The sequence below is a fragment of the Plasmodium vivax genome, chromosome 13, assembly GCF_000002415.2.
Source record: "Plasmodium vivax chromosome 13, whole genome shotgun sequence".
NCBI classification, from domain to species: Eukaryota; Apicomplexa; class Aconoidasida; order Haemosporida; family Plasmodiidae; genus Plasmodium; species Plasmodium vivax.
Genome location: NC_009918.1, coordinates 940,805 through 967,522, shown reverse-complemented (window position 1 = coordinate 967,522; position 26,718 = coordinate 940,805). Strand labels below are relative to the sequence as shown.

The window sequence follows — 26,718 nt, the reverse complement described above, 5'->3', positions numbered from 1 at the left end:
ACAAAAGTTAAACTCATAGTGTGCAACTCAACGTACAGAAAAATGGAATACCTTGTTTCAACATTTCTTTAATAAAAAACAAAGGAATAAAACTGTTCTCTTTTTACGGAGCTCCATTTTAATAGAAAGGTTAAGACTGAATGAAAAAATTGTAATACTTTATATCGCTATCAAGGTGAAAAGGGGACAAGAAGGATTTATGTTTTATGAAAGTAAATTCAGGTGTATTTTCTTTCCTATTCTGTTCATACAAAGGAAATATATTGCACTGTGTGAACTAATATATTCCTCTTTAAATGTCTGATTTATCAGTGTTACACTAAGAACAAAATCTTTGTAAAATATAAAAGAACAAAAAATAAAGCGCTTGCGCATACATAAATATGATAACGCAAGAAAGCTCATTTCATTTGACCTTCTCTGTTTCTGGAAAAACTATTGAAAGCATAGAATAATAACACCCTTTTTAGTATATCAACCTCTAATCGTTCTAAATTTGCTTCTACTTAAAAGTAAAGACTTTTTCTTATAAATATTTAGGTGAGCGATGAAATGAAAGAAGTTATTTATTCTAGAATGATTTAAAAATAACAAATTATTAGGGCTTTCACAGTATACTAATGTGGGTTATTGTGAAATAATGAAAGAACATTACCATTACAGCAGTCATGAGTTTTATATATTTTTCTTTTATTCTCTTTTAAAAGTATTATAGAATTTTACGAAGTTGTTGCTTCACTTTTATATGAAGTATTTAGTTTTTCCATAAATTCAGTACATAATATGTTAAAATAAGATTGATTCATATATATTTATAGGCCATAAAAGGTTGTCGAAGTGCCTTTATAATACATGTCTTTGAAGTGATATTAACTGCAAAACAAAATTTGCATAAGCGCATAATATGATAAGTCTGTTGCATGATTAATGGACATCGTATTGATCATGATCATAATAAAAATTTACATAAAATATATTTGTCTTTTCTTTGTTTTTAAATTGATAAATTATACATTTTCTATAAAGAAATATCTTGTATTCTCTCCTTTTGTAAATTATTCTCTATATAGGTTAGATAACGCTCATATTATTTTCTTTGTTTCTTGGATGTGAATAAATTTATAAATTCATTTACATAATGTCGCAGCAGTGTGGTATACAATAGCATAACTGATTATATACTTTTATATGCAAAAAAAAATTGTGCTTTTTTAATAATTGATTCCAAAAAAGAAAAACGTTACATAAATCTAAGCTACCTTGAGTTTAATTGCACATTCACACTAGTGCAAACTTATTTGTTTGCGAGCAAAACATTTAAATGGTTAATTCATACAATAATTTTTGCTAAGAAGAAAGGGATTTAACTTTTCTATAATCGTATTATTTTGTGTGTTTACGGAAAGTTCCTTTCTACGTTAATATTCTCCTAGCTTGAAAATGTGCATACATGGCTTTTAAAACAACAGCCAAATTGTGGTGGATTTTTTTTAAGAACAAGAAGTACAAACATTAAATTGCGTTTTATTTATCATGAAAAGGATAATTGTAAATTAAGGTCTTAAAAATGTGTTTTATTATCACAAAAGTCACACTACATAATAAAATCTATCAGCTAAAAAAAGAAAAAGACAAAGCTTATCATTAAATAAATACACTAGGTTGGGCTATAGTAAAAGAGTTTAAGTCATTTAAAGGAAATAAAATATTTCAAAAAATCAAATGTGTTCTAAAACAAAAAGGACATGAAGGAAGGCTTTGTTATACTACAAACAAATTTTATTATGTCCCTGAACAAGAATTTATACCCATTGTTCCTTTTCATTACATTTCCAGTCATATTAGGAATTCTCTGAATATGGCTAATATGGTATTAATATTATAATAAATTTGATCACATATATTTATATTTAATTAGCTATTTATCATTTAGACTATGATTATATGAAAATATAATGTATATATCTTGAATAAATTAGTTAATGGAAATAATTACCTTAATTATGTAATTTACTATTCTCTTCATTATTTTTATTTTATTTATTTATTAATATTTTACATAATTAATTATATTAAAGATATTATTTTATTTTGACCTCTTATAATAATTATTATTCAGGTTAATTAGTTATTTAATTTAAATTATTATTAAAATTAATATATATATATTTAAATAATCATTCCATTTTTATTAAATTACGATAAAAAATAATTTAATATTAATAATATAAAGTTAATTGTTAATTATTATTAAACAAACAATGAATTAATTTAATATTAATAATATAAAATTAATTATTTATTATAATTAAATAAACTATGAATTAATTTAAAATAATAATTTAAAGAATTAATTATTATTTTTTATTATAATGCGAAAGAATTAAATTAATATTATTAATTTTAATATTTTATTTAAATATATATATTAATTAATTTATATAATATAATTAATTATGTATTAATTTAATATATATATTATAAAATATATATTAATTTATTTATTTATTTTTATTATTTTAATAGTTATATATTTATTTAATTATTTTAATATGTTAAATTAAATATTTAATTAATCAATTAATTAATTAATTTTTTAAAAATAATTAAATATATTAGTTAATTATTGAATTATTTTAATTTAATATAATAATTAATTATTTATTTATTCAATTATAATAAATTAATTAATGTATTTAAATTAATTTTAATTAAAATAATTTAATTAAATATTTATTACACAATATATTACATATAAATTAATTATTAAATACATTTTATTTTATATTATTAAAAAAACAATTCACATATTATATATTTATAATTTAAATTGTGTTAATTTATTTATATTTAACTATTATATTTTTAATTTTATAAAATATATAATATATTATATATATTAAAATTAATTTATAACATTAATTATACTTAAAACATTATTTAATATTTTTAATTTTTAAATTAATTTATTTAAAATAAATATAATGTATTAAATATATATATATAATTATTAATTATTGTGTAATTATTATTTATTATATTAAATAATTATTTAATTATTTGTTTTTATATGTATATTTTAATTAAATATTACTATTTTATAATTAAATTTATTAAATAAATAAAAATATATATTATTATATAATTAATTATGAATTAAATTTAATAAACATATATATTATATTTATTTATTATTTAAAATAATTTATTTAATTTTATTATTAATTATTAATTAATTCTTTTTATTTATTATATAATAACTTAAATTGTTATATATATTAATTAATTTAATTATATTATTTATTATTTTTAATTTACATCAAATAATTAATTTTAATATTTATAATTTTAATTATATATATTATTTTCCCCTGTAATTATTAAATAAATATTAATTAATTAATTATATTATTAATATATTTATTTTAATTATATTTATTTATTTATTTTAAAATAATTATTATAATTAAATTAATAAAAATAATATATTATATAATTTATGTAACTATTTTTATTAATTTAATTATTAATACTATATTATTAATTTAATTAATTTATATTTAATTTCTTATTTATTTAACATTTAATTATATAATACTAATTTTAAATAGTTATATTAATTTATATAATAATTAATAATATAATTATTAATTTTTATTTACCCTTTAAATTAACTTATATATATTATTTATTAATTATATTTTTATAATTAATTATTTAATTATTAATTTATTTTAATTATTTATTTTTTAATATATTATATATATTTTAAATAATTTATCATTTTTGTTTATGCTCTTACATTTATTTTATATTTATATTAATAATAAATATTTAAATATTTTATATATTTTTTTTAAATAATAATCATAATTAATATGTAAAATTAATTTTTATTTAATTTAATTATAATATATATTTTTATTTATATTAATAATTAATTTAGCTTTTTAATTTAATAATTTTATTTATTTTATATTTATATATAATTAATATAACATATTTTATTTAATATATTTAATTTAATTTATATATTTATTAATTTATATATTTAAATTTATATACATATAAATAATAACTAAAAGTAATATTTTTAATAATTAATTTATTTTAATTAACTTTTACTTATTTAATTTAATTTATTCGTTAATTTTGTTATTTTTTATTTATTTTATTTCATTTAATTTATAATTATTTTAATTATTATTTAATATATATTAATAATAATTTATTGATTAATATATTTCAATTTTTATTTATATATAAAGTTATTTATTTTATTTTAATTTGTTTATTATTTAAAATATGTGTATTATATATATATTAAGTTTATGAAGTTAGTTTAATTTTTAATTTAATATTTTTGTCTTTGAACTCATTTTTACATAGGTTAATTTACATATTTCGATTTATGCCTAAGTCTTCTTTTAAATATATTTTTACTTCTGAAAGGATTAATGTCATACAGGATCATACATCTTTCAATATCATTTTATCTCGGGTTATCTAACATTCGAATGTATTTATCTTTAAAAGAAAGATCCAATAATTGTTTTGCTCTATATGAAGTTTTAATTATGTTATATGTATTGCGTTGAACTTTTATTATTTTAATATGAATGTATATTATATTGTTTTAAATGTTGTCCTTTGGAGTAACTTTAAATGTAATTCCAGTATGTTTATTCTGAATAAATGGAGAATATGTGTATGTTGACATAGTATTATGTGCATTTGTTTATTTTGTATTTATGATTATACAGTTTATACTGAAGTGTTTTTATTTAAAAGAGCACAGACAAGTGTCATTCACAGATAAAGATGATAAGTATGATAAACTGTGTATCGTTTTAGGGAAAAACAAAAAATGAATATATCATGCATTGTAGCATATTGGCTTTTCCTGAAAAATGTAAAAGTATGTATACACAAAAATATTGAACTATAAAACAGTAAAATATTATCTCAGAATGAATGGTTCCTCTCGTGTATTGCATACCCTTAGAATAACATTATACATATTTTGAATAACTAATTAGAAAAAAGCAACTATATTTTTTTAAAAAATATTTAGATTGCAAAGTAGTTTGAAATGTAAAGATGCGTTTTCACTCCTAAGGAAACAGTTTATCATAGAATTTGGCCTATAAAATACTTCATTATGTGTGGGATCCTTAAGGTTAAAATCTTTATTTTGCGCTATCCTACAAGGCAGCAAATCTTTGTTTATAAACAGAAATTAATGCTTTCTTTATGAAACCAAAGAAAAATGAAATTACAACTATTCTACAAATTTTTATATTTTTACAAAACGCAGAAATATTTTTAATAACATAATTTTGTGTCTTCTTTTATTTTAAAACTTTATGTTCATATGTACACATTTCTTCTGTTGTAAAAAGGGAATAATGTTATTTGGACAAAGAAAATATTTTTAAAGCTTATGCTCAATTTAAAAGGAATTTACGTATTTTCCTTGTAAGGAAGGGTAAATGAACTAAGCTGCAGATAATAGTAACCAATATAAACATGAATAAAGCATGAATAACGAGAGGTCATTTAAGGAAAAAAAATTAAATAATGGGTTGAAATATTTTATAAAAATCCATAGGCGTATAATTACAAATAGCATATTATACGCATGGAAGTATCATACTGATAAACACATATTACCTGTTAAATGTTAATAATGATTGTGCACATAAAAATAGAAGAATCACCATTGATTTTTTTTTTTTTTTTCACTTAAAAAACTAACCTTTGAGTCTTCACACAAATGAGTCACTGCAATGATCATTAGACAGATATTTGTTGCGACCTCATGGGTAACTTATGCAAAAGTTCATAATGTTTCTCAAATTGCCTATTCCTCATGTTGTTTACATAAAAACACATAAACATCATCTTTTTTAGAAACACATTTCAATATAGAATATTTTTATTTAACTATTCTTATATTTTAGTACATATGTAATTTCTCTGGTTCATGATTAAAGCCAAAAGAAGAAAATTTCGTAGAAATGACAGAGATGATTTAATAATTTAAAACAAATAAAATACTTACACATATAAGTGTAAAACATGTTCTTTACTAATTATACATGTGATCATTAAGAACATAAATTTTTTAATCATGTAAAAGTAAACCTACCCTTTGGACATAGAACAGAAACCACTGCATATTAGCATTATAAGTATGTTCTGTTTTTATATTATACTGAAATGGCTTTAAAAAAAATTATTTGCCTTACTACATTTATTTTGTTGTTTAAAACATTGCAAACACCAATTGTACAAAAATACAAAATTACCCCCCGAATATCATAACAAAATTCACTTTTAATTTATGTAGAGCCGCAAATATGGCCGTCTTATCTTATAATGCATGGATATCCCTCGTGTTAAAACTGAATGGATCTAAATATTTTTAACAAGTTATTTTTATTCAAGTCCAGGATATTAAGCAAATTACGGATGAGAAAGCTTTGCTAAAATTACGCGTGATAAAATGTGGCAACATTTCACCTTTCTCAAGTATATAGATAACGCTCACTTTTCTTTACATATTTGAATTAAATCAATACAAAGTGTGTGCTACAGGTTTCACAAAAGAGCTGCAGCATAATTGATGTCTACAACATTTCTCTAATGTTTGCTGCCTTTTGCATAATTCATGAGGTACATCATTGCAAATATAATTCTTTTGCTATCGTGTGATACGCTAACATTGTGTGTACCCGTGCGGCAGGAATAAAATTTTACTATCGCACCTTAACAGAAAATGTTGAATCCTGTTATTTTAATCGTGAGCACTCGCGTAAGAAACCCAGAAAGGGTAAGAAGTGAAAAATAGTGGGAAATACTATGAATAGATAAATTAAAGAATGTATAATAAGGGGCAAAAAAAGTAACAACAAAACGCTTAAGTGGAGAATTCAATTTTTTATAATTTTATGTAGTCTAATCAAGCAGATAATAACCATCACAACCGTTCAAACGAAAGTAAAGGAGAATATAACTACCCCTTAGGCCGTTATACATAATGTAAACTTAGGGACAATTTTTGCTAAACGTGCGGCAAAATATTATGCGAGGCTGCATTTACAAAAAAATGAAATTCAAAATTTAAGAATATTAGAGTTTTCTTAGAAAGTTTTCATTTTTAAAAAAACGGTAAAAATACGCATGTTTTTTTTTATTGTAAAAACTTGTGCATAAATATAATTTCATATAAGAATTGTTTTTACGTAAACAGAGTTAAACGACTTAATTCATTTAATTTGTTTTTTTCTAAATGTACATAAATAGAAAAAACATGGTTATTTTTACAAAATACACAAAAGCTTGAACAAATATGATATCTTTTTAGACAAATAAAACTAAAAAAATAGAGTCATGATGAAGAATGTTGTAACAGACTTTTTTTTTCTTTTTAGAAAATTGCCTTTTTAAAAAATATTTTTCTAAAAAAAAATAAACACGTTGATATAGCATGTTTAATGGTGGGAAATTTTTTAACATACTTTAACAACGAGATAAAATTATTAAGTGCCTTCTCTTGTTCCGACGAAAAACAATTAGTATCTTAGGGATTTATTTCTGAACAGATACGATAATCCTTTATATAAGTTGTAGGAGTACTGATACTTGTTGTCTAAAATATCTTCTTTATAAAATTTAAAAATGTCCACAATGGAATTCATTTCTGAAAAAGGGGAAAAAATAGGCAGGTAAATAAGCATATATATTACATACATGTCTATATTTATGCTCATTAGAACCGTGGCAAGCGGTGGGGCGCAGGACAGGAGCTAAAATAAACTCGGGGGGGGGGTTACCATAAAGTAGGTGGTGCAGTGGGTCATATAATTCATTTATTTTGATGAAATTTAAAAAGTCAAATAAAACATAGGATAAGGAAACTATGATGGAGGATAACTTCCTAATAACCGATACTATGACATTTTTGCAGATAATGCTTATGGCAATTGACCACAAGGCAACTCCTTTTAAATATATACACGTTAATACTATGGTGTCTTTTAATTTATTTATTCTGTTCTTTTCTAATACACTCTTCAGTTCTGCCTTTTCTTCAACAGAATAAACAGTTTGGTCGTGATTTAAAATATTTATATATTTTTTTAATTGACCAATTAAATCTTCAATGCATAGTATACATGAATCTATGTAGGCGTTCCAAAATTTGTTATCTTCAAATAATATTGTGTTTATAGGGTTACATAAGTGACTCAAGATGCTTATCTCATCTTTATATTTCAAACTTGCATTAATTAATATTAATTTTTTAAATAACAGTAGTTTCAACTTTGTCTTTTTGTCCATATTTGTTATCTCAATGTTATTCCCTTTTATTCTGTAGCTTATATCTTTCAAGTAGTTGTAGATGCACGTAACGACGAAGAATTCATCATGATAGGAGCACTGGTTATGCATTGGGAATTTATCTAGCGACGTCAGTATTTTACAGTCATATTTATTAAATATAAAATTGAAAATTATAAAGTGATATTCCAAAATTGCCGTTATCCATATTGATGAAAGTATCGAGACGCAATAAGAAAAATTCGTAAGAACGTATATGTTTGATAAGTTGTATATTTTTGGCAAACTCAATATCACATCAAATGGGTGGGTCAGTATACTTACGATAATGTTGAAACTAATGCTGTTAATTATTGTTAATAATATGTCGACAATGAAACTCAGTACGTATGAGCAAATAAGTGGCATTATATTTAAAATTATTCCCTGCAAAAGAAGAAAATGTTATATGTGTTCACGCGCATAGGGGTGTTTATTCAACTTGTGTGTGACGTAAATTTCATGTGCATTTGAAAATTCGAGGTGCAGAAAAAAAAAAAAATGATGGAAAATTCATTTAAATGTTTACCTTCTGAATGAGCTCAATTATGTTCTTCGTTTCCGTGTTCATGCATTGTTGGAAATCATGAATGCTCAACTTCCTGGTATTGAATCTTTTCTGCAATATGTACCTAAGATGGGCAGGGGGGGGGCGTAAACATGTGTGTGTACCTACGCACAGGTTTAAATTATTACGTTGCGCAAAGCGAATGGGGTAATCACTGGCAACATTGTTTTGTTTTATTTTTATCTAAGACGACGTTTATTTTGTGTCACTGCTGTGCTGCTCAATAGGGGGAAACTTTCAATAATGGCACTTGTGCACATCTTAACAAATGAACGTTTTTAATTTCTCCCCATATGTACGCATTGACGAAATGTCCTTCTAAAATATGTACAAAAAATAGCTAACGATTGTTATGCACTTACGATATAGATGCCACGTAGAGGATATCGTATATGTTGTTCCCATAGTCCTTTGAAAAAACAGTCTTCGTATAAAATATGCTATAAAAGGTTAATACTACGCATAATACGTTTATCAAATTCCATTCCTTGTACTTGTAATCTGTGTGTGAAGGGGAAGAAAGAGCCGTTGACCACATGTGTACATATACACACATGTGCATGCATGGGCATATTCGACATGGCATGACGCAATAATCTCCATCGATGGAGACATCTCAAAGAGGTAATTACTGTTTAAGCTGTGCTCCTTAAAAAATATTAATAATGATAGGGTTAAACATGATGGTACGGAGCTAACAAACGTTCCTCTTAATAAATGTGCTACAATATTTAACTGGTCTTTAAAAAAAAAAAGGGGAGAAAAAAGGGGGAGAAAAAATGGAGTGTTAACATGGAGTGAAATAAGGGAGTTTGCATCTAACTTGAATTACACTCCTTAGAAGACAGACGCAAAAGACTGACAGATGGGCGGAGTGTCATTCTGTACATGCATACATATATGTGCATGCGTGTACGCGCAAACTTGTGCTTATTTCTCCTCTTCCCGACACTTACGATTACTGTCTGCATTTACAATATAGTTGTAGCATAGTGAGATGATCAGATTTAAAATGCTTATTAATACTAAATGCTTAGTTAAAACTTTTATTATTGATTTTACAATAAATTTTATTTTTAAATTTATTCTAGCATTGTAATCACTATTTAATCCCAAGAAAATCATTATGTAGAAGAAGAAAAAAAAAATTTTTTTTTTCAAAAATTAAGTGATGCTTTAACGAACGCCGGTCGTATAAGATCGCATAAAAAAAAAAACAAAAACAATCGTGTATGTTCTATATTTTTACATATTTCATCTGTTATTAAAGTACTTTAAAATATGATTCTTAGTAAAACGTGATAGTTCGTCACATTTATGTTTCTCCCCTCTTTTGTTGTTCTTATAAAAGTGCCTCTTTTTGTTTGAGAAAAAAGCAAACATGACATAGTTCACATGAAGGGATTGTACACTTATAATCTTATGCGTTCATATTTTTTTTTTTTTTTTGCTTAAGTTGAAAATTGTGAAATGTGAGTCCTTTAAAAAAATTCATATATTGTTACATACATTTTTTAACATAAACAAGGGAGTATATATATTGTATAAAAAACTGGCAAGGGGAAAAAATCATTTAAAGGTGAAAATAAAGGGGTGGGGAAAAATATCGCCATGTAAGTATATATATATATGTATAACATATTTACGTATGCGAGCGTACATTTATAAGCGCACAAAATTAATGCAATACTTTTCAAGCGCGGAAAATGAAAAATTTCGGTATGCTGCCTGCGTAATGATAAACTTTTTTAAACATGTTGCAAATGCACATCGCTTAAGAAAAAGAAAGCCTCGTTTTTGCGTATAAATTGTTAAGGGCTTACGTCGTAATATCATTTTTGCATTACAGTTCCTCGAAAAGTTTTAAATTAAGGAAATCCAACATTTGTACATATGTAAAATAACAGTATTTTATTTTAAATACACAAAAGGAAAAAAAAAAAAAAAACAAAAGCGTGGAGCCCGAACTTCACAATTTTTTTTTGTAAACCATGGAACTGATAACTTCAATTTCAAACAATAATATAATTCGCCGTTTGCGGGTTGGAACATTTGTTTTTTAAATCGTATAAAAATGAAAGAAATTTCACAATGACTTTTTTTTTTTGTGCGTAATTTGTTATGCTTTTGATATATCAATTTAAAGAGCACATTTGGGCAGCCCAGCCCGCACTATGTACATGACGAGTACGTTCACCTTTTTTTTTTCGGATTGCGAGTAGCATCATTCGCCATATGTATGCAATTTGATCAAGCAAATATGTTTAGAGAGTTTCGAAAGAGGTTTCCTGCTTCATATTTTTTTTGTAATCAAAATTGTCTTTCACACATGAATTATTTTAAAAGCTTTGCGCAAATTACACTTTTCGTGTACCATTTTGACAATAATAAAAAAAAAAAAAACCAAACGAAACGAATCGCAGATGAGCAATTTCGTACACACCTTTTTACCATTGTGAATTTTTCAAAAAGTTGAAAAAACCTAAATAAATTTTTTCATAATCAATTTTGAAATTACCCATTTCGTCATTTTTCCTTTTTTCAGTTAACAGGAAAAAGAAAAATTTGTGCCGTATATTCTTACGCATCTTATGTGGCAGAGTTGCTTCTCAAGTGCTATTTAGCTATGGCACATAAAAGTTGAATAGCTAAAGAGTGTCCCCTTGTGAAAATAATATATGCGAAAGTGCGCAGTGGGCATTTTTGTTCAAAGGGATACCCGTGCGTATATATACATACATATATATATGTATATACATATATGTACACATGTGTACAGTACCTACTCGAAAGAGTGAAGCCACGGAGGGAGAGCCTTCACATGGGTTCTCCGCGCGCACCAAAAGGGGGGGAAAAACCTAATAGAAATGTCAAATGTGTTTATAACTGACGATATACGTACCCACGTGCAGAACAATCACACATGTGTGTACATGTGTACATGTGTATATCTGTACAGATGTGTTAACAGCGGTGACGTATGCACGTACACCCCCGTTTGCACGTCTTTTCGTCCACGTCACGTATCCTAATATCGTGAAGTGCTAAGGTTAGAAGGCGATTTGAAGAAAACAAAAATTGGTCTTTGTTCTGCCTTTTCCTTTTTTTCCTCCCCTTCTATTTTTATCAAATTTGTGGAGTTTCGTTTTTCCCAAATTTGAGATAAACTAAATCCCCCAATTTGGCCTTTAAAGCTTTCTCTCCATTGTGCACCCTATGAATGGGGTGTTTTTCTCCCCTACACACGTATCCCAATTTTTCGTTTGTAAGGGGGACAAATGGGTTAAGAGGCGCACTGGGCTGTGTCACATAAAAGCGGAATCTGGCAATTTGCGCCCACGCGGACGTAGTTGCGTGAATGCACAAGCACGTGCGTAGTGTGCGCGTATCCCAGCGTGGTTACCACGTATGTGCACACTCGCGCATTTAGCGAATATAGCCCATCTAGCGCATCTAGCCCATCTGACCCACCTACAACATTACTCAATTTAGCGCAACGCGCGAGAGACAAACCGCTTGCATAACTCAGCAGTTGCGCCTCCCCCGAGTAAGCGGAAAAGGCAAAATGGAAAACGGCGAGGGCGTAGAACTAAACGAGGAACAAATACTGTGCCTGTACATTGACACGAAGAAGTACCAGAAAACGCTAGGTGTGTGCTTCTATAACTATTTAAAGTATGAATTTTTGATGACCGAATTTATTGACAATGGATACTTCACAGCTTTGGAATCTCTGTTCATACAGAAGAGGCCTTACAAGTGCTTTTTCAACAGCATGAACGATTTGGTTGATGACGAGAGGCTTTTAAATTTATTTAAAATGTGTAACATAGAGGCGGTTGCCTTGGAAAGGAAAAAATACGATGTATCAAATTTGAAAGAGGAGCTAAAATTAATAATTCCACAAAATGACGACGTTCGAAATTATGATAAACATTTGGAGTTAGAAAACGCATGTAAGTGCTTAATGGTTTTAATAAACCATTTGAAGGTTAAGGAAAATAAAGACATACACTACCAGTGTAGCATTAACATACATAACATGGATCTGTACATGCGATTGGACAAGGCAGCTATAAGTGCGCTGAATATACTTCCCAACAAAAAGAACACAAACAGTTACAGTAACAATACGAGTTTGTTAAAATTTTTAAATAAGTGTAACACAACCATCGGGTGTAAGAAGCTAATGTCTTGGCTAACACAACCTCTGACAAGTGTTTCCGAAATTAATAAACGATTGAACATCGTTGAAACGTTTATAGAAGAAGACGATTTGCGCAACAGCGTGTATTGTAATTACCTGAAAAGGATCCCCGAGCTGGATAAGCTAAACCACTACTTAAAGGAGATTAACCAAAATAACGAAATAAAGGGGAACTCCAAATATAATGAAGAAATGATTCTAAAAGATATTGTCAAGCTGTATTATGCCATTTTGGACTTTAAGCAAATATACTTTTCGTTGGTATCAATTGAAGGGAAACACAAACAAACGGTAATCGAAATGGTTGTGAACCCCCTGCATGAAATATTAAATAATTTCTCCAAATTGCTAGACATGATCGAAATGACCATAGATCTGAAAGAAATTGAAGAAAATAAAGTTTATTTAATTTCTAAAAATTTTGATGAAGAACTGGAAGAAATATCAAACGAGAAAAATGCTCTAATGAAAAAAATTAAAAGACATAAGGAGGACGTCGAAAGGGATTTATTTTCAGACAAATGTGACAGACGTTATAAGAGGACCAACAGGGAGGACATCCGACTGGTAGATTGCAACACAAACGTATTCCTATTTAGAGTATCCAAAAAGGATTCCACCCTAATTCAACACCAAAAAAAATGCATATCAGTTCGCATGAATAAGAACGAATTTTTATTCACAACGAGCACTTTAAAAGGGCTATGTAAGCAGTACGAACATTGTTTAAATATTTACAACACATTGCAATTAGAAATTGTGAAGAAGACCATATGTGCCGTGTCGACCTACACACCCGTGATCGAAAAATTTATAGATGTTGTATCCACCCTGGACGTGTTGGTATCCTTCGCCGTTGTTTGTTATAATTCCCCCTTTCCGTACGTAAGGCCCACCGTGGTAGAAGATGGGGAGAATGTAATTATGAAAAAGTCAAGGCACCCTTTGTTAGAATTACAGCACAATTTGAGCAACTTCATTCCAAATGACATTCACATGAATAAAAAGGAAAGCAGATTGATAATTGTCACCGGACCGAACATGGGAGGGAAGAGCACGTACATCAGACAGACAGCTATAATTTGTATCCTGGCTCAAATAGGTATGTTTGTGCCGTGCGACTTTTGTGAAATTCCTGTTTTTAGTCAAGTCATGTGTAGAGTAGGTGCTTCTGATTTTCAGTTAAAGGGCATATCGACCTTCCTATCCGAAATGATAGAAGCATCCGCTATAGTTAAAAATGCGGACAAAAATTCCTTCATCATTGTAGATGAATTAGGAAGAGGGACATCCACCTATGAAGGGCTAGGCATCAGTTGGTCCATTGGCAAATACATTTTGGACCACATAAAATGCTTCTGTTTATTTGCTACTCATTTTCATGAAATTTCGAACATTGCTTATCAGTGTGAGGGAGTCATCAACAGGCATGTCGAAACGACCATCGATCAGAAGCAAAAAAAAATCTGCTTCTTGTACGAAATTAAGGATGGCGCATCGAACAAAAGCTACGGAGTTAATGTTGCTGAAATAGCCAAGTTGCCGAAGGACGTGATTCAAAGGGCCTACGAAAAAGTAGAAGAACTGGAGTCAGCGGAAAATAAATACTACCTGAAGGAAAAGCTAAACATTGACACCTCCTCCAGTACTAATGAAAATTACAAAAATAAAATTTCCAACTATATGAAAATTAAGGACGAAATTAATTACCTCTTTTCCTCCTCCAGTGAGAGTGAGTTCATGGACAGATTCATGTCCAAGAAGAGCTACTTGAAGGAGTTCGCTATTTAAGTGCCTTACAGTGAGCAACAATGCGTAACGATGCAGCACAGGGGCGATTTCTCCCCCCACCCCCTAGTGGCCTTTTCAGAGTGGCGACGAGTGGGGCCGCTAAAGTGTATGTGTGTAACTGTTCACGTACGTTGGCGTGCATTTGCATAAAAAAATCAGTGCGTCCGTACGTGAGCCCTTTTTTTAAAGTTTTGATCAGTACCGTTTGGCGCAAACTTATATCGACAGAGGGGAGACACTTGGTCTGCTCCCCCCACGGTGTGGATACAAATGTGCCATTTTTGCGGGACATCCCCTTTTTACTTATTCTTTTCGGAGGAATATCTGCCTTCCCATTTTGAAAACGTGCATTTTTGAAAGACACAAAAAAGGACACATAAATTGCCTGATATGTTCAACCGAACTGTTTAATGTTGTTTTTTTTTGCCCTGAAAAAGGGGGCCACTCCAACGATTTGTGGTTAACACTGCTTTATTCACCTTACGTGTTAAAAGGCGCAATGTGCAATTCTTGCAAGTTTAAAGTGAACCCATTTGTTCGCGAGGCCAGGCAAATATGACGCGACGTAAGGGGACTCCATGTGTGCCACTCGAGGAGCAAAATGCAAGAGGTACCAAGCCACGCAAAAGAAAGAAAAAAAAAAATTTACTCAACTGTAAAGTGTACCACACATGAGGGAACAAGCGCAGACTAAGGGAAAAGCACTTCAAAGTGTTCTTTACGAAAAGAATGAAAAAATAAAGAAAAAAAACGCAGTGATAGTTAATATGTGTAGAATGCGAAAAAGCTAACGCGTTGAGTACCCTCTATTTTTTGCCTCTTCTTTTTTATGCTTAGAAAGAAAAGGGGCGCATCGGCCGTTTTTATCAAGTGTCATCTTGTGGCACCTCACATGTGTATATCTGCGATGTGCGCAGTAACATGGCACACATTTCGCTCCTTTCGCCTTTAACGAATAACCCCTGCTCCGTTACTCCCCACCATTTAGGTAAAAATAAAGCATTAAGAAAGCTTTATAGACACACTCAACGGATTGCAGTAGCGTCAGTCGCTCTGATGGACTCGGCGTTTTTGCGCGAGGAGAGAAGTCTCCTTTCGCCACGGGTGTGCATATAAGCATATATGGTACATGTACACATGTGGAACGTGTGTTGAGGCAATTTTTTCAGATCGTATCCCTTTACGCATTTCCCCCCTGTTGTGAATACTTCCCCTCGGGAGTGGTGTCTACAAAGGCGTTAATTTTGCGTTCTGTTATAACGCACCTTTTAATTTTTCTCCCTTTCTCTTTGGATATTTCTTTGGATGTTTCCTTTTTTTGCACATTCCTCCGCGGTCATTTTGGCTATATTTTTTTTTTGGTGAGTTTTTTTAAATTTGAACAGTAAGCTAAATTTGCATAAATGAGTGCGCTGCAGGTATGCTGCTGGTACGCTGATATATATAGGTACGTATACTTTCACCCATTTTTGCACAGGGGCGCGGGCCCGGGCGTTTCAGCTGCGTACCCTATATTTGCCCTGTTTGATGAATTTCAAAATTGCGCACGCCACGCTGCGTAGCTAGGAGCCCCCCATCATCGCGCTCCGCTTCGTTATACATACATATATATATAAATATGTACATATGTACATATTTTTTTCTGGCTTTTCCCCCCCTTTTTAAAAACCAACTGGGACGCTATGCAAGTTTAACGAAAATTTGCTGAACAGCTATGAAAGGTTAGGACAGAGTGCCCATAAAACGCGTTATATTGTTTGCGCTTTACATTTAAATGGAGCGCTGTTTTTTTTTTTTTTTTTTTGAACCCCATTTTTCCGTTTTCTACAAAAGTTCAGATTAAAAAGGGGAAAGGAAAAAATGCAGCGTTAACGGTGATGTATTATGAGGAATCTTAAGCAAAATTGACTCCTTCAGTTTTGAGAGGTACAAAAGGTTGGCCAATAATTTGGTAACATCTGTTACCGCGTACGTGTATGCATATCTACATGGTGAAAAATTGTAGCATTGGGGATAAATGAGTGGAGGAGTTGGGAGAGTATGTGCGTGAAATCTTCCCCGCCGCTGCCCTCTCTGTGTGTTTTTTTTTTTTTCGCCTTAACGGTGAAGTTGTCCCAGCGCGGCGGCATCACGCATTGGTGTTAAGCGTGCTAGCGCCACATGTGCATATATATATATATATGGCATAAGTACATACGTATGTGCATACATATGTGCATACGCGTGTGCATACATATATATGCACGGCCCAAATGCCCCTCGCCTTTGCCGGTTTCCTAAATGATGTCTGAAGAGAAGAAGCTGAACAAGCCCCTGCTTAACATGAGTGACAATGATGGGGAAGTTAAGGGAAATGCTAATCAGGTCGCACAGCAGAGCAGCACGCTGGGGGGGATGTCCAAGTACCACGCAGGCCAACATCACGATATGAAAAACTTAATGAAAAGAAATGAAAAGAAGATAAAAGGGGAAAATATATACATAGATTACCTCAAAACGAGGTTTAAAAGGAACGGTAGCGAGGAATTTGCAAAGTATGCAAGCGCACTGGACGAAAAGGGGAGGGAAAGCAGCGAGTGTAAAGAGACCCACTTTGGTAGAAAAATCTTCCCCTACTCGAAAGAAAATAAAGGAAGTTCCACCAAAGAGACGGAAGAATATCGAAAGAGTGACGACTTCAAGGTACGCATTAAATGCTTTAATAAATATTTAAAACATTATGTTCATAAAATAAGTAACGGAGAAACAGTACAGTACTCACTACAGACACATGAGTTGCTAAAGATAGTGCACCAAATAAAAGGAGAAAATACCCCGATAAATTCTAGCGGTCTAGCCCAATACAGAGATATAAGGCAACTACTCTCCAGTAATAGCAACACCAGATTTGATATATCCCCAAAGAGGAATTGCGTCCTTATCAATTTGCCCTACAGAAAGTGCATCATCTTTAAAGACTTCCTACTGTACATCCCGACATTCACAAATAGCCCAATTCCTGAAGTTGCAGAAAAGGAAGAAAGGATGTGCAAATATTTTATTGAAAATGCAAAAGTCATTTCGTTAATTAAAGATTCTTTACCTTTCGAGATACTCATTTTAGAAGCCATCTTTGTTGATATATGTGAAGAGCTAAAAAACGAAATAGAACCCGTAATATGTGAAGCAGAAAAGCTATTCGAAATTATAAGCAACAATTTAAGCATTTACAAATGTATTAACAAATTGACCGAAATGAGGAGAAAGCTAAAAATTATTGATGAGAAGGTACAGAGTGTATATAAAGCCATACATGCAGTGTTAAATAATGATGAAGACGTTCGAAGATTAGAAGTTTCCTATTTTGGAGATAAACCAGAATTATGGGAGAAATGTGATCCTACTCCTAATAATGAGGACACGGAAATGTTGCTAGAATATTACTCCCACGAAATTGATGAGTTTTTAAAAATTATTCATAGAACTGATGAGTCGTTAGATGACGTCCTCCAAATGGTAGAGCTCAATTTGGATGATGCAAGAAATAATGTCCTAAAATTAGAGCTAGGGCTGAAGATATACGGCATCATCATTACCGTTGTTGGCACCGTGGCTGCCATTTTTGGGATGAACTTGAAAAACGGCTTCGAAAGCGACCAGTACGTCTTCTGGACCCTCGCCTTCTCGCTCATGCTCATAACGGTGTTCTGCTTGTTTTACGTCATCGTGTCTTTTAAGCGCGTCAACATTTAGCACCGCGGCAGGGGTAGCGGCATGGTCAGCGGTATTGGCAGCGGTATTGGCAGCGGCATTGGCAGCGGCATGTTCAGCAGCATGGTCAGAGGCATCCCTTAAAGGAACGTTAAACGCCAGCGCCTCTTTGTTTCGTTTTGTTTTGTCTTTCTTTACTTTCCTGTGCGTGCGTCCCGGCAGGGGGTGGGAGTTCACCACTTAGGGGCCCCTCCCCACAGATGAGCACACGTACATATTTGTGTTGCAAATGGCTTTCAATTTTTAACACAAAAAAAAAAGTCACCCACCATGTGTACACCGTGGGGGAAGACTGCTGCCGATGTGGTTCACACAAACAGCAGAAAATAACCATGTGGGTCAGGCCCAATTTTGTGTTTCATTTTCCCCTTTGGTGACTTTGGTGGCTTTGTGGCATATGTTTTATGTGAGCGGTTTACCGGTCATAGCACCCCGCATGTTACGCAATCAGAGTGTGTTTCCCCGTTCGTCTGGCAAAAAGGTGAAAAAAAAAATATATGCACATGCATATGCGTGTGTGTGTGAGTGAGTGAGCGATGTGCCTTTTTTTTTTTTTTTTACAAATAAGTGAGAATTTTTATGTGGAGAGGCATGCATTTCACAAAAATGTGCTTACGCACGTGTGTACGCACGTCTGTAAGCACATATGCATGCACGAGTTTGCGTGTGCTGGCAACATAGGCGCGTCCGCACGCTTACAGTTCCCCGTTGGCGTAAAGACGCGGAGCAGACCCTCCGGTGGTCCTAACAGCGCACACTAATCAGCATCACCATCACCACCCCTACACATCCATACATACATGCATTTCGTGTGTGCGGAAGTTTTTCCCCCTAATAATTTTTACTGCACACATTTCTCATTTCGCGAGTTTTCAACCAGTAAAAAAAATAAAAGGAGCCCAAAATGCTTGCTATGAAGCCGCAAAACAAAATAAAATCGATAATGTTTTGTCTTAAAGCATCCAGGCCGACGCCTACATCCCATGCGTATGCTGGTGGCTTGTGCGCGTACTCGCCGTTCATTGGGAGAGCGATTTGTTGTGGCCTACTTAACCTCAGGTAGCTAAAAAGAAAAAAAAAAAAAAAAAAAAAAGTCGAAAAAATGGCTTGCTACACCGCGTTATGGTGAAACCCTGGGCGGTAACAAATGGGGCGTTCGAACTTGACTCTTTGGGGGGCACCAGCAAGTTGGCGAACGAGTGCTAAGCATAAGATTGGCGAAATGTTTGCAACGCGTTTCCACTGGCGGGTTGAAGTGATATGAAGATGGCATACATTAAAGGGAAAAAAAAAAAAAAAAAAAAAAAAATTGTTTGCTGCGAGTTGGTCACTTCCTCTTGCTCGTTGCGTGTGCAGGTGAAATGCGGTGTAACACCCTCGCTTCGCTTTCCCCAACGGTTAAACAGCAGGGCAATGGTGATGCTCGCTTCGTTTGGTAGGAAACGCAGAGGAAATTATTAAAATGGCACTTTGTGCTGTGCACTACATTGGCATTTTTTCCACTGGAATAAAGACCAAGCGCAACAAGTGTGAGCTCATTTATATGTGCTTTTAGATGATCCACGCGGGGGGTTATTTTTTTTTTGGGCAGTTGCCCTTGCAGGTGAAACGAAGCGGGGCTGTCCGCCTACTGCTGGAGTGTTGGAATGTTGGAATGTTGGAATGTTGGAATGCTGGAAGTTTTGCATTTTGCGCAGGGGAGTATCCTCCGAAGGGGCGACGCTCTGCATGCAGTGCTGCATTACGTTTCATTTTGTATATTTTATTTGTTTTATTTGTTTGACTTATTGGTTCAAATGGATCGGCGAAGCGCCGCTTCTTTTGGGGGGAGATTTAAGGCAGTTTTGGCCGCACAATCACAAGGAAAAAAAAAAAAAAAAAAAAATTAAAAAAATGTACACACACGCAGGAGCGAATGCGGTGGAAGCGTCCGCACCCGGAAAAAGGGTCGCAATTAATTTCCGGCGGCTCCCCACAGATCATCATGCGTGGCGATGCTTCTTATCCGCAGGTGCTGGTGCAAAGTGCCACGAATGCCATTTCGCCTGCTCCCCAGTCAGGCGTTTAACATATTATTTAAACACAACAGCTTGATGGCGTTTTCCTTCACAGTTAATTTCATGACGTTGCCCAGATTGATACAGCAATCCATGCAGGTGCGAACCATGGCTTCGAAAATGTCTATAGGGACCTCCGCATCAAATTCTAGCAAAACAATTTTATGCGTGTTAAGTTCAATGACCATAGTCAGTTCGGGGGCACCCGAGTTAATTTCTAATTGGTTCCCATCCACAAGGATACGATTTTGTAAGAACAGAACTGAGCAGGCAGATATAAAGTACTTAATCGCTATGCCTGCGTCAATTAATGCCAGGATGCAGGTGTTTATGGCGGCATGCTTCACCCCTCCATCACGCTCTATTATGTAAAGGAAAATATTTATTTCTGAATTTTTATATAAATCCAGGAGGATAATATTTTCACAGATATTTCTTATGTACGCACTTATTTCATTTGTTACGCTATCTTTGGTTTTTTTTTTTTTTTTTTCATACACATTAAATGGAGAGAGGAACACTTCACATTTTATTGAGCACTTTTCTTCCGACTTCTTCAGTTCAGTTGGTCCTTGTATGTACGACAACAGTTTTGTGTTTCCTATTTCGTAAAATGCAAATCCGTCTGCGTCCGTAAATATATTTTCGTTCCCCACGTTGATTTTTATCAACCTGCACTCGTCTTCCTTTCGCCCGTCAAGTCTGTACCCCTCCTCATTGACGTACTCCACGAGCGGCATACCGAAAGGTGCGTGTTTGTTGGGGAGTGACAAGTGGGAGAGGAATGATGGGGGGGGGAATAATAGGCGAAGAAAAGTAGGGGAGGAATGATAGGGGGAGAAAATGGCCTTTCCCCTTTGCGGTCAATATGGTGTACATATACGTATCGCGCTTTTTACGGAGGACCCCTTTTTGCTGACTTAAAATGGGGTCCGCAAAAGCTGCGCATTGTGGAGGGTGATGACATTTGATGCCTTTGCGAGGGGGAAAAAAAGGGGAAGAAAAAAGGGAGAAGCAAAACAGGAGAAGAAAAAGAGAAGAAAAAGAGAAGAAAACAAGAAAGGATCACCATGTTATATTTTTTCTTTTTTTTACAACTGCAGGGCACCATTTCGCATCGAAAAAAAAAACACCGTGCGCGGAGGATATGCGCCGAGTTGTAGCGACCCTCCGCGCGGCCCCTTCGCAGCTCGGCCATTTTGCGCGAAACGCACGTGCGCTTAGCGGAAAGAGGTGTGGAACAAATCTTCACAACAGTTGGTTCTGCTAACAGGTGGGGAGAACTCAAGTGGGAAGGTAAATGTTAGTAGGTAATTCCAAAATGGTGAATGAACGACTGATTATAAACGGTTGGAAAAATTCTCTTATAGCCTTAAACTTGGGGGGATGTAATAGCGCATTCCATTACGCGCCCATTTTCTTGGGTTAATCACCCCCTCACAGGAGAACGTCCAACCCGTTTGCACGTTTGGAGAGCATAGGGATGCGTATTTACCCGTAAGGAAGCCAGAGCAGTGCCTAATCACGTCAATCCGCGCAACACACAAAAAAAGGACCACCCCTACGTTATAAGTTGAACGACGACAGAAGGGTGGCAAAAAGTGGAGGGAAAAACACACAGGTGGGATGATTTCATCATTTTGGAGTAGTGCTTCTCCAAAGAGATTGTTCACACAGAGGGATAAAAGTTGGTCATGCACATCTTCGTTCGTCCTCTTTATACCTTTCACCTCACCAATGGGGGGGAGAAAAATCCCCCGTTTTTTCCTGTACACACATTGGCGCGTTAATTGGTGAGTAAGCGCGGGTATCCACTCCCACACGACAGGCGTGCACGCCAAAGTAAAAAGGGGGTAGACACACGTGGAACGTTAACGGGTAACATTATAAGAGTCATGGGATGAGAAACAAATTCAAGTTAGCTGGAGGGGCGTATCACACGATGGGTAACACACCATGCGCCACACTACGCACATGTGTGTGCGATTTTCTTAGCCATGGGCATACCTCTCACGGGGAGACAAACCATACTCTGCCAGTCAGCTAAAATGAGAAACCTCAAGTGGGGAAAAAACGGGAAATTATATTTTTAAGTCCACACATAATTCGGCATTACCCCGTAGTGTTTTTTTTTTTTTTACACACAGTCAAACTTTTACGTATAAAAAAAAAAAAAAAAATGGACATCCCTCTATCCATATGACGCTCCTTAAAAGTGTGAGAAGCGAATTTTCACTTCGACTTTAAACGGAGAAAGAATAAGAATCACCAAAGCTCCTCCTCCTCCACACATATGCCTGGAAAGAAGTACCATCCATTTTTCATCCCTCGTCCAACTTAAATTTCAACGTGCGTCACTTTACGATATCTGCGCTTCTGAATTCGGCCCCTCGCGGTACACGTAAGTTTGCACAAAGGTAGGCAGAAAGGCAGGCGCCGTATAAACAAAGGGAATGTAAAAAAAAAAAAAAGGCACATTTGCCCTCATTAGAAATTAACTTTAAAAGCGCGAACACATAAAAGCAAACATCCGTAGTGAATAAACCGATGCACATTAATACGCGCGCCGTTATAAGGCGGAAAAGCTACAAGCAAAACGGCAAAGCTAGAAAAGTCACTGGGCAAAAAAAAAAAAAAAATAGCAAAGCGTACTTTTATGCATATGTACATGGTACTACCTGCGTGCATTCGCGTATGTGCGTGCCGGCGTACCCGCGCACCTACGTATCTGCGTACCCTCGCACCCGCGTATCTCCGTACCCGCGAACCTGCGCACCTGCGTACCTAAAATGAAATCCTTTTTGGAGAAAAAAAATAGCACATAATGCCCATATGCAATCATTTCGCCTTTAAATTAATATCTACAAGTTCATTTTTTTTCTGACTTTTTTTTTTTTTTTTTTTTTTCCCCTTCATTCGACTTTATTAAATGACATACCTCTGCATACATGACACTTCATTTTCGCAGAACTGTATAATTTATTGCTTGCTAAGTTTAAAGCTTAATAAAATACAAAGTACAGTAACTGCGTAAAGGAGAGAACCCCCTTCCAAGGAGCTCGCCAGTCTCACGTTACCTTTCGCCAGGGCTACAGCAGTATAACACGTAAGCACCGCAGAATGTGCAGATGCGTACATACAAGCGTGTACGTGTAAGCACGTACGTTTGCGTACATTTGTGTAGGCACTATATGCCTGCATACCTCCGCGTGTGACGCGTTTTCTACGCCCCGCGAACCCCCCCTCTGCATGGGTGGGTACCCCTCTACGTGGCAGATACATCCATGCCTGCTTCGCGCTTCTCGCTTATCGCTGCTCACTCACACCCGTACACAAATCAGCAGCGCGATACATTCCCATGTGTGTATGAGCGCATTCTTTCCTCGCGTGAAGAGGAATGGCTGGGTGAAGAACACCACGGGGTATTTTTCTCCTAAGTGGCCTGAACAGGCACAGGGAAGCCGAAATGTGGGAAAGCACAAAAAGTGACGTATGCTCATGAGAGTGCTTCACCGTTTTGCATCTCATAGTGTTCTCCCCCGTGATTAATCTATTTTGTCACTTGGAGGCCACGTCGTGCACATGTGTTAAGTCGTGTGTACTTCTAAAGAGGCTCTGCTTGTTTGACCGCATGGCGCGCAAATACGGTTCGTGTGTGTTAATCGTCTTGCGAAGATGTGCCGCTTGCGTGTGCGCCGCCTAAGATGGATTCGGCATAGGAAGTGCTCACCGAGTGGACGAGATTCTCCATAATGTTAGATGTGCCCTTCTATTCACTCCGAGCGAGCAAGTGTACACCGCTAAATGCGAACGTGCAACCACCGCTCCACACCCATGTTAAGTACCCCGCTTTAGCCCTCCAAACGGGGGTTTTCTGGTGACCGCTTTTTTGAGCGAGTTCTCCGGACAGTTCGAGAGCGCAGAGGGGTGCATAATGCGTACACAAATGCGTACACAAATACGTACACAAATACGTACACAAATACGTACACAAATACGTACATAATATTATGTACATGCCGTATAGGTACATAATACGTACATACTATATGTGTGCATAATATGTACATGCCGTATAGGTACATAATGTTCATACCATATGTGTACATTATATGTACATGTCGTATATGTACATAATGTTCATACTATATGCGCACATTTTATGTACATACCATATGTGTGCATACCATATGCGTACGTAATATGTACATGCGAAACGATTCACAGTGGCGTGCCCCGTGTGCCCCTTTTCCTTCCGCCCCGAAGGGAGATCCTCTCACTTATGCACGCTCCGCCCCCTTCCCCTTTTGTGCAGCGCTCGTTTTCCCTCACCCACGATTAGGTGTCTCCCCCAGTATACACAACTGCGCTGCGATCCCCCCCTGTGGAACCATGGAAAAGGCCATCAAAGAACGAGTGGAAAAATGGAAAAAGGAAAACTCCGCTGATGGAAAGGAGGCGACGAACGAAAACGCGTATGAAAATCTGACGGAGCTAATCCTAGACGGGAAAAAGTTCAGTGCAATCAAAAGCGAAGACGTAGAGTTGCTAAACAAATTTACCCACCTAGAAAGACTCAGTCTAAACCAAACAGGAATACAAACCTTGGAGAATCTACCCAAAATGGAGACCCTAAATGTGCTGGAGCTAACGGACAATCACCTAAGCACAGTAGATGTGTTAAAGTACATCGTGGAGACCTTCCCAAATATAAAGACCCTAGAAATTGGAGGGAACCACTTCAAAAATATGAAAGATTTTGAAGCGTTGAAGGATTTGAAGAACCTAACCCGTTTAGGTGTGCAGTTTAACCCATTTGCAGATGACCCCAACTATCGCAAAGAATTATTTTCATTCCTACCGAACGTTAAAATTATAGACTGTTACAACAAGGAAGGGGTGGAAGTGCTAAGCTCTGATGAAGAGGAAGATGAAGAATATGAAGAAGATAATACACTCAAGAATTTTTATGAAGCTGATTTTAAGGAAGAAGATGAAGAGGAAGATGAAGAATTTGTCCCAAATGAGAATGAGGATGAAGAGGATGATGAACTGGATGATGACTTGGAGGAGGAGGAGCTCGACGACTTAGGGAAAGAAGATTTAGATAAGGAGGATTTAGATGTGGAGACAAAGGATACTGACAACCCCCAGAAGGAAGAAAAAACGAATAAGAGGAAGCAGGACGCCGTGGAGACTGCCAACGAGACGGATGTCAAAAAGACAAAGGTGGAGTAGGTGTGCGGTGATCTTTTAGGTTTACCACCCATGAAAGAGGCGTGTCTTGGGGGTACACACCACAGTAGCAGGTGTGTGCTGCGTGGGGGGAAGGGAAGAAGAATAATCCTCTTGCCTCCAGCGAAATGGCTAAATTTGTTCGACCGCTCCTTTTATGAACCGTGGCAAATGTGTGCACTTCGCCGTCGCGCGCAGATATATATTTATGCGTACATATTTATGCGTACATATTTATGCGTACATATTTATGCGTACATATTTATGCGTACATATTTATGCGTATATATTTATATATATATTTATATATATTTATATATTTATATGCTTATATATTCACCCCTACACATGCCTACCACGTGAGCGCACCCGTACGTGTTTTTTCCCCCGGGGGCCTGCGCATCGCGTTTTAATACCCCTATTTTACGCGTTTGCGTTCCCCCCCCCCAACGTCAATTACACATTTAATCCTTTTTTTTTTTTTTTTTTTCCCCACCATTTAATAAGCTTTTAAAATGTCGCCACGTGGGAAGGCACGCGCGTTTACACGGTGTTTACTTGGGCATCCCCACGAATCGTCACATTTCCCTACATTTTGCATCGCCACTCATGTAGTCACTCACGTTGCCACTCACGTTGCCACGCACTTATCTAACCACCCATTAATGTGGCCACCTATTTATCACCCATTTCCACCGACGTGTGGGCGCATACGGACCACTGCG

General features: G+C 34.4%; 5 protein-coding genes across 5 annotated transcripts, besides 23 other annotated features; 3 read left to right on the top strand and 2 right to left on the bottom strand.

The window, feature by feature from the left end:
* Positions 1–2,403: 2,403 nt before the first annotated feature.
* Positions 2,404–2,565: a microsatellite.
* A 19-nt stretch (positions 2,566–2,584) lies between these two features.
* Positions 2,585–2,646: a microsatellite.
* Positions 2,647–2,656: 10 nt separating this feature from the next.
* Positions 2,657–2,827: a microsatellite.
* A 78-nt stretch (positions 2,828–2,905) lies between these two features.
* Positions 2,906–3,046: a microsatellite.
* Positions 3,002–3,160: a microsatellite.
* Positions 3,123–3,293: a microsatellite.
* Positions 3,280–3,465: a microsatellite.
* Positions 3,466–3,489: 24 nt separating this feature from the next.
* Positions 3,490–3,547: a microsatellite.
* Positions 3,548–3,593: 46 nt separating this feature from the next.
* Positions 3,594–3,759: a microsatellite.
* Positions 3,760–3,782: 23 nt separating this feature from the next.
* Positions 3,783–3,867: a microsatellite.
* Positions 3,868–3,989: 122 nt separating this feature from the next.
* Positions 3,990–4,128: a microsatellite.
* A 70-nt stretch (positions 4,129–4,198) lies between these two features.
* Positions 4,199–4,310: a microsatellite.
* A 15-nt stretch (positions 4,311–4,325) lies between these two features.
* Positions 4,326–4,511: a microsatellite.
* Positions 4,512–7,577: 3,066 nt separating this feature from the next.
* On the bottom strand, positions 7,578–10,078 carry PVX_085165 (hypothetical protein, conserved; the record flags this gene model as incomplete). The annotated part of the gene is made up of 6 exons (XM_001616649.1): positions 7,578–7,705; positions 7,839–8,772; positions 8,915–9,017; positions 9,316–9,454; positions 9,586–9,693; positions 9,910–10,078. The coding sequence occupies 6 exons, from the start codon at positions 10,076–10,078 to the stop codon at positions 7,578–7,580; spliced, it is 1,581 nt and encodes a 526-aa protein (XP_001616699.1).
* A 1,701-nt stretch (positions 10,079–11,779) lies between these two features.
* Positions 11,780–11,829: a microsatellite.
* A 689-nt stretch (positions 11,830–12,518) lies between these two features.
* Positions 12,519–14,951, top strand: PVX_085160 (DNA mismatch repair enzyme, putative; the record flags this gene model as incomplete). The annotated part of the gene is made up of 1 exon (XM_001616648.1): positions 12,519–14,951. The coding sequence occupies one exon, from the start codon at positions 12,519–12,521 to the stop codon at positions 14,949–14,951; it is 2,433 nt and encodes an 810-aa protein (XP_001616698.1).
* A 1,695-nt stretch (positions 14,952–16,646) lies between these two features.
* Positions 16,647–16,687: a microsatellite.
* A 68-nt stretch (positions 16,688–16,755) lies between these two features.
* PVX_085155 (CorA-like Mg2+ transporter protein, putative) lies at positions 16,756–19,229 on the top strand. The gene has a single exon (XM_001616647.1). It carries the CDS (start codon positions 17,232–17,234, stop codon positions 18,681–18,683), a length of 1,452 nt encoding a protein of 483 aa, XP_001616697.1. The 5' UTR covers positions 16,756–17,231; the 3' UTR covers positions 18,684–19,229.
* Positions 17,210–17,291: a microsatellite.
* Positions 19,230–19,866: 637 nt separating the features above from the next.
* Positions 19,867–19,894: a microsatellite.
* Positions 19,895–20,085: 191 nt separating this feature from the next.
* Positions 20,086–20,110: a microsatellite.
* Positions 20,111–20,665: 555 nt separating this feature from the next.
* Positions 20,666–20,695: a microsatellite.
* A 62-nt stretch (positions 20,696–20,757) lies between these two features.
* Positions 20,758–21,835, bottom strand: PVX_085150 (exosome complex exonuclease rrp41, putative; the record flags this gene model as incomplete). The annotated part of the gene is made up of 1 exon (XM_001616646.1): positions 20,758–21,835. The coding sequence occupies exon 1, from the start codon at positions 21,496–21,498 to the stop codon at positions 20,758–20,760; it is 741 nt and encodes a 246-aa protein (XP_001616696.1). The 5' UTR covers positions 21,499–21,835.
* A 1,082-nt stretch (positions 21,836–22,917) lies between these two features.
* On the top strand, positions 22,918–26,479 carry PVX_085145 (hypothetical protein, conserved). The gene is made up of 2 exons (XM_001616645.1): positions 22,918–23,159; positions 25,074–26,479. The coding sequence occupies exon 2, from the start codon at positions 25,151–25,153 to the stop codon at positions 25,994–25,996; it is 846 nt and encodes a 281-aa protein (XP_001616695.1). The 5' UTR covers positions 22,918–23,159; positions 25,074–25,150; the 3' UTR covers positions 25,997–26,479.
* Positions 23,505–23,642: a microsatellite.
* Positions 23,731–23,765: a microsatellite.
* Positions 24,817–24,993: a microsatellite.
* Positions 26,292–26,429: a microsatellite.
* Positions 26,480–26,718: the final 239 nt, after the last annotated feature.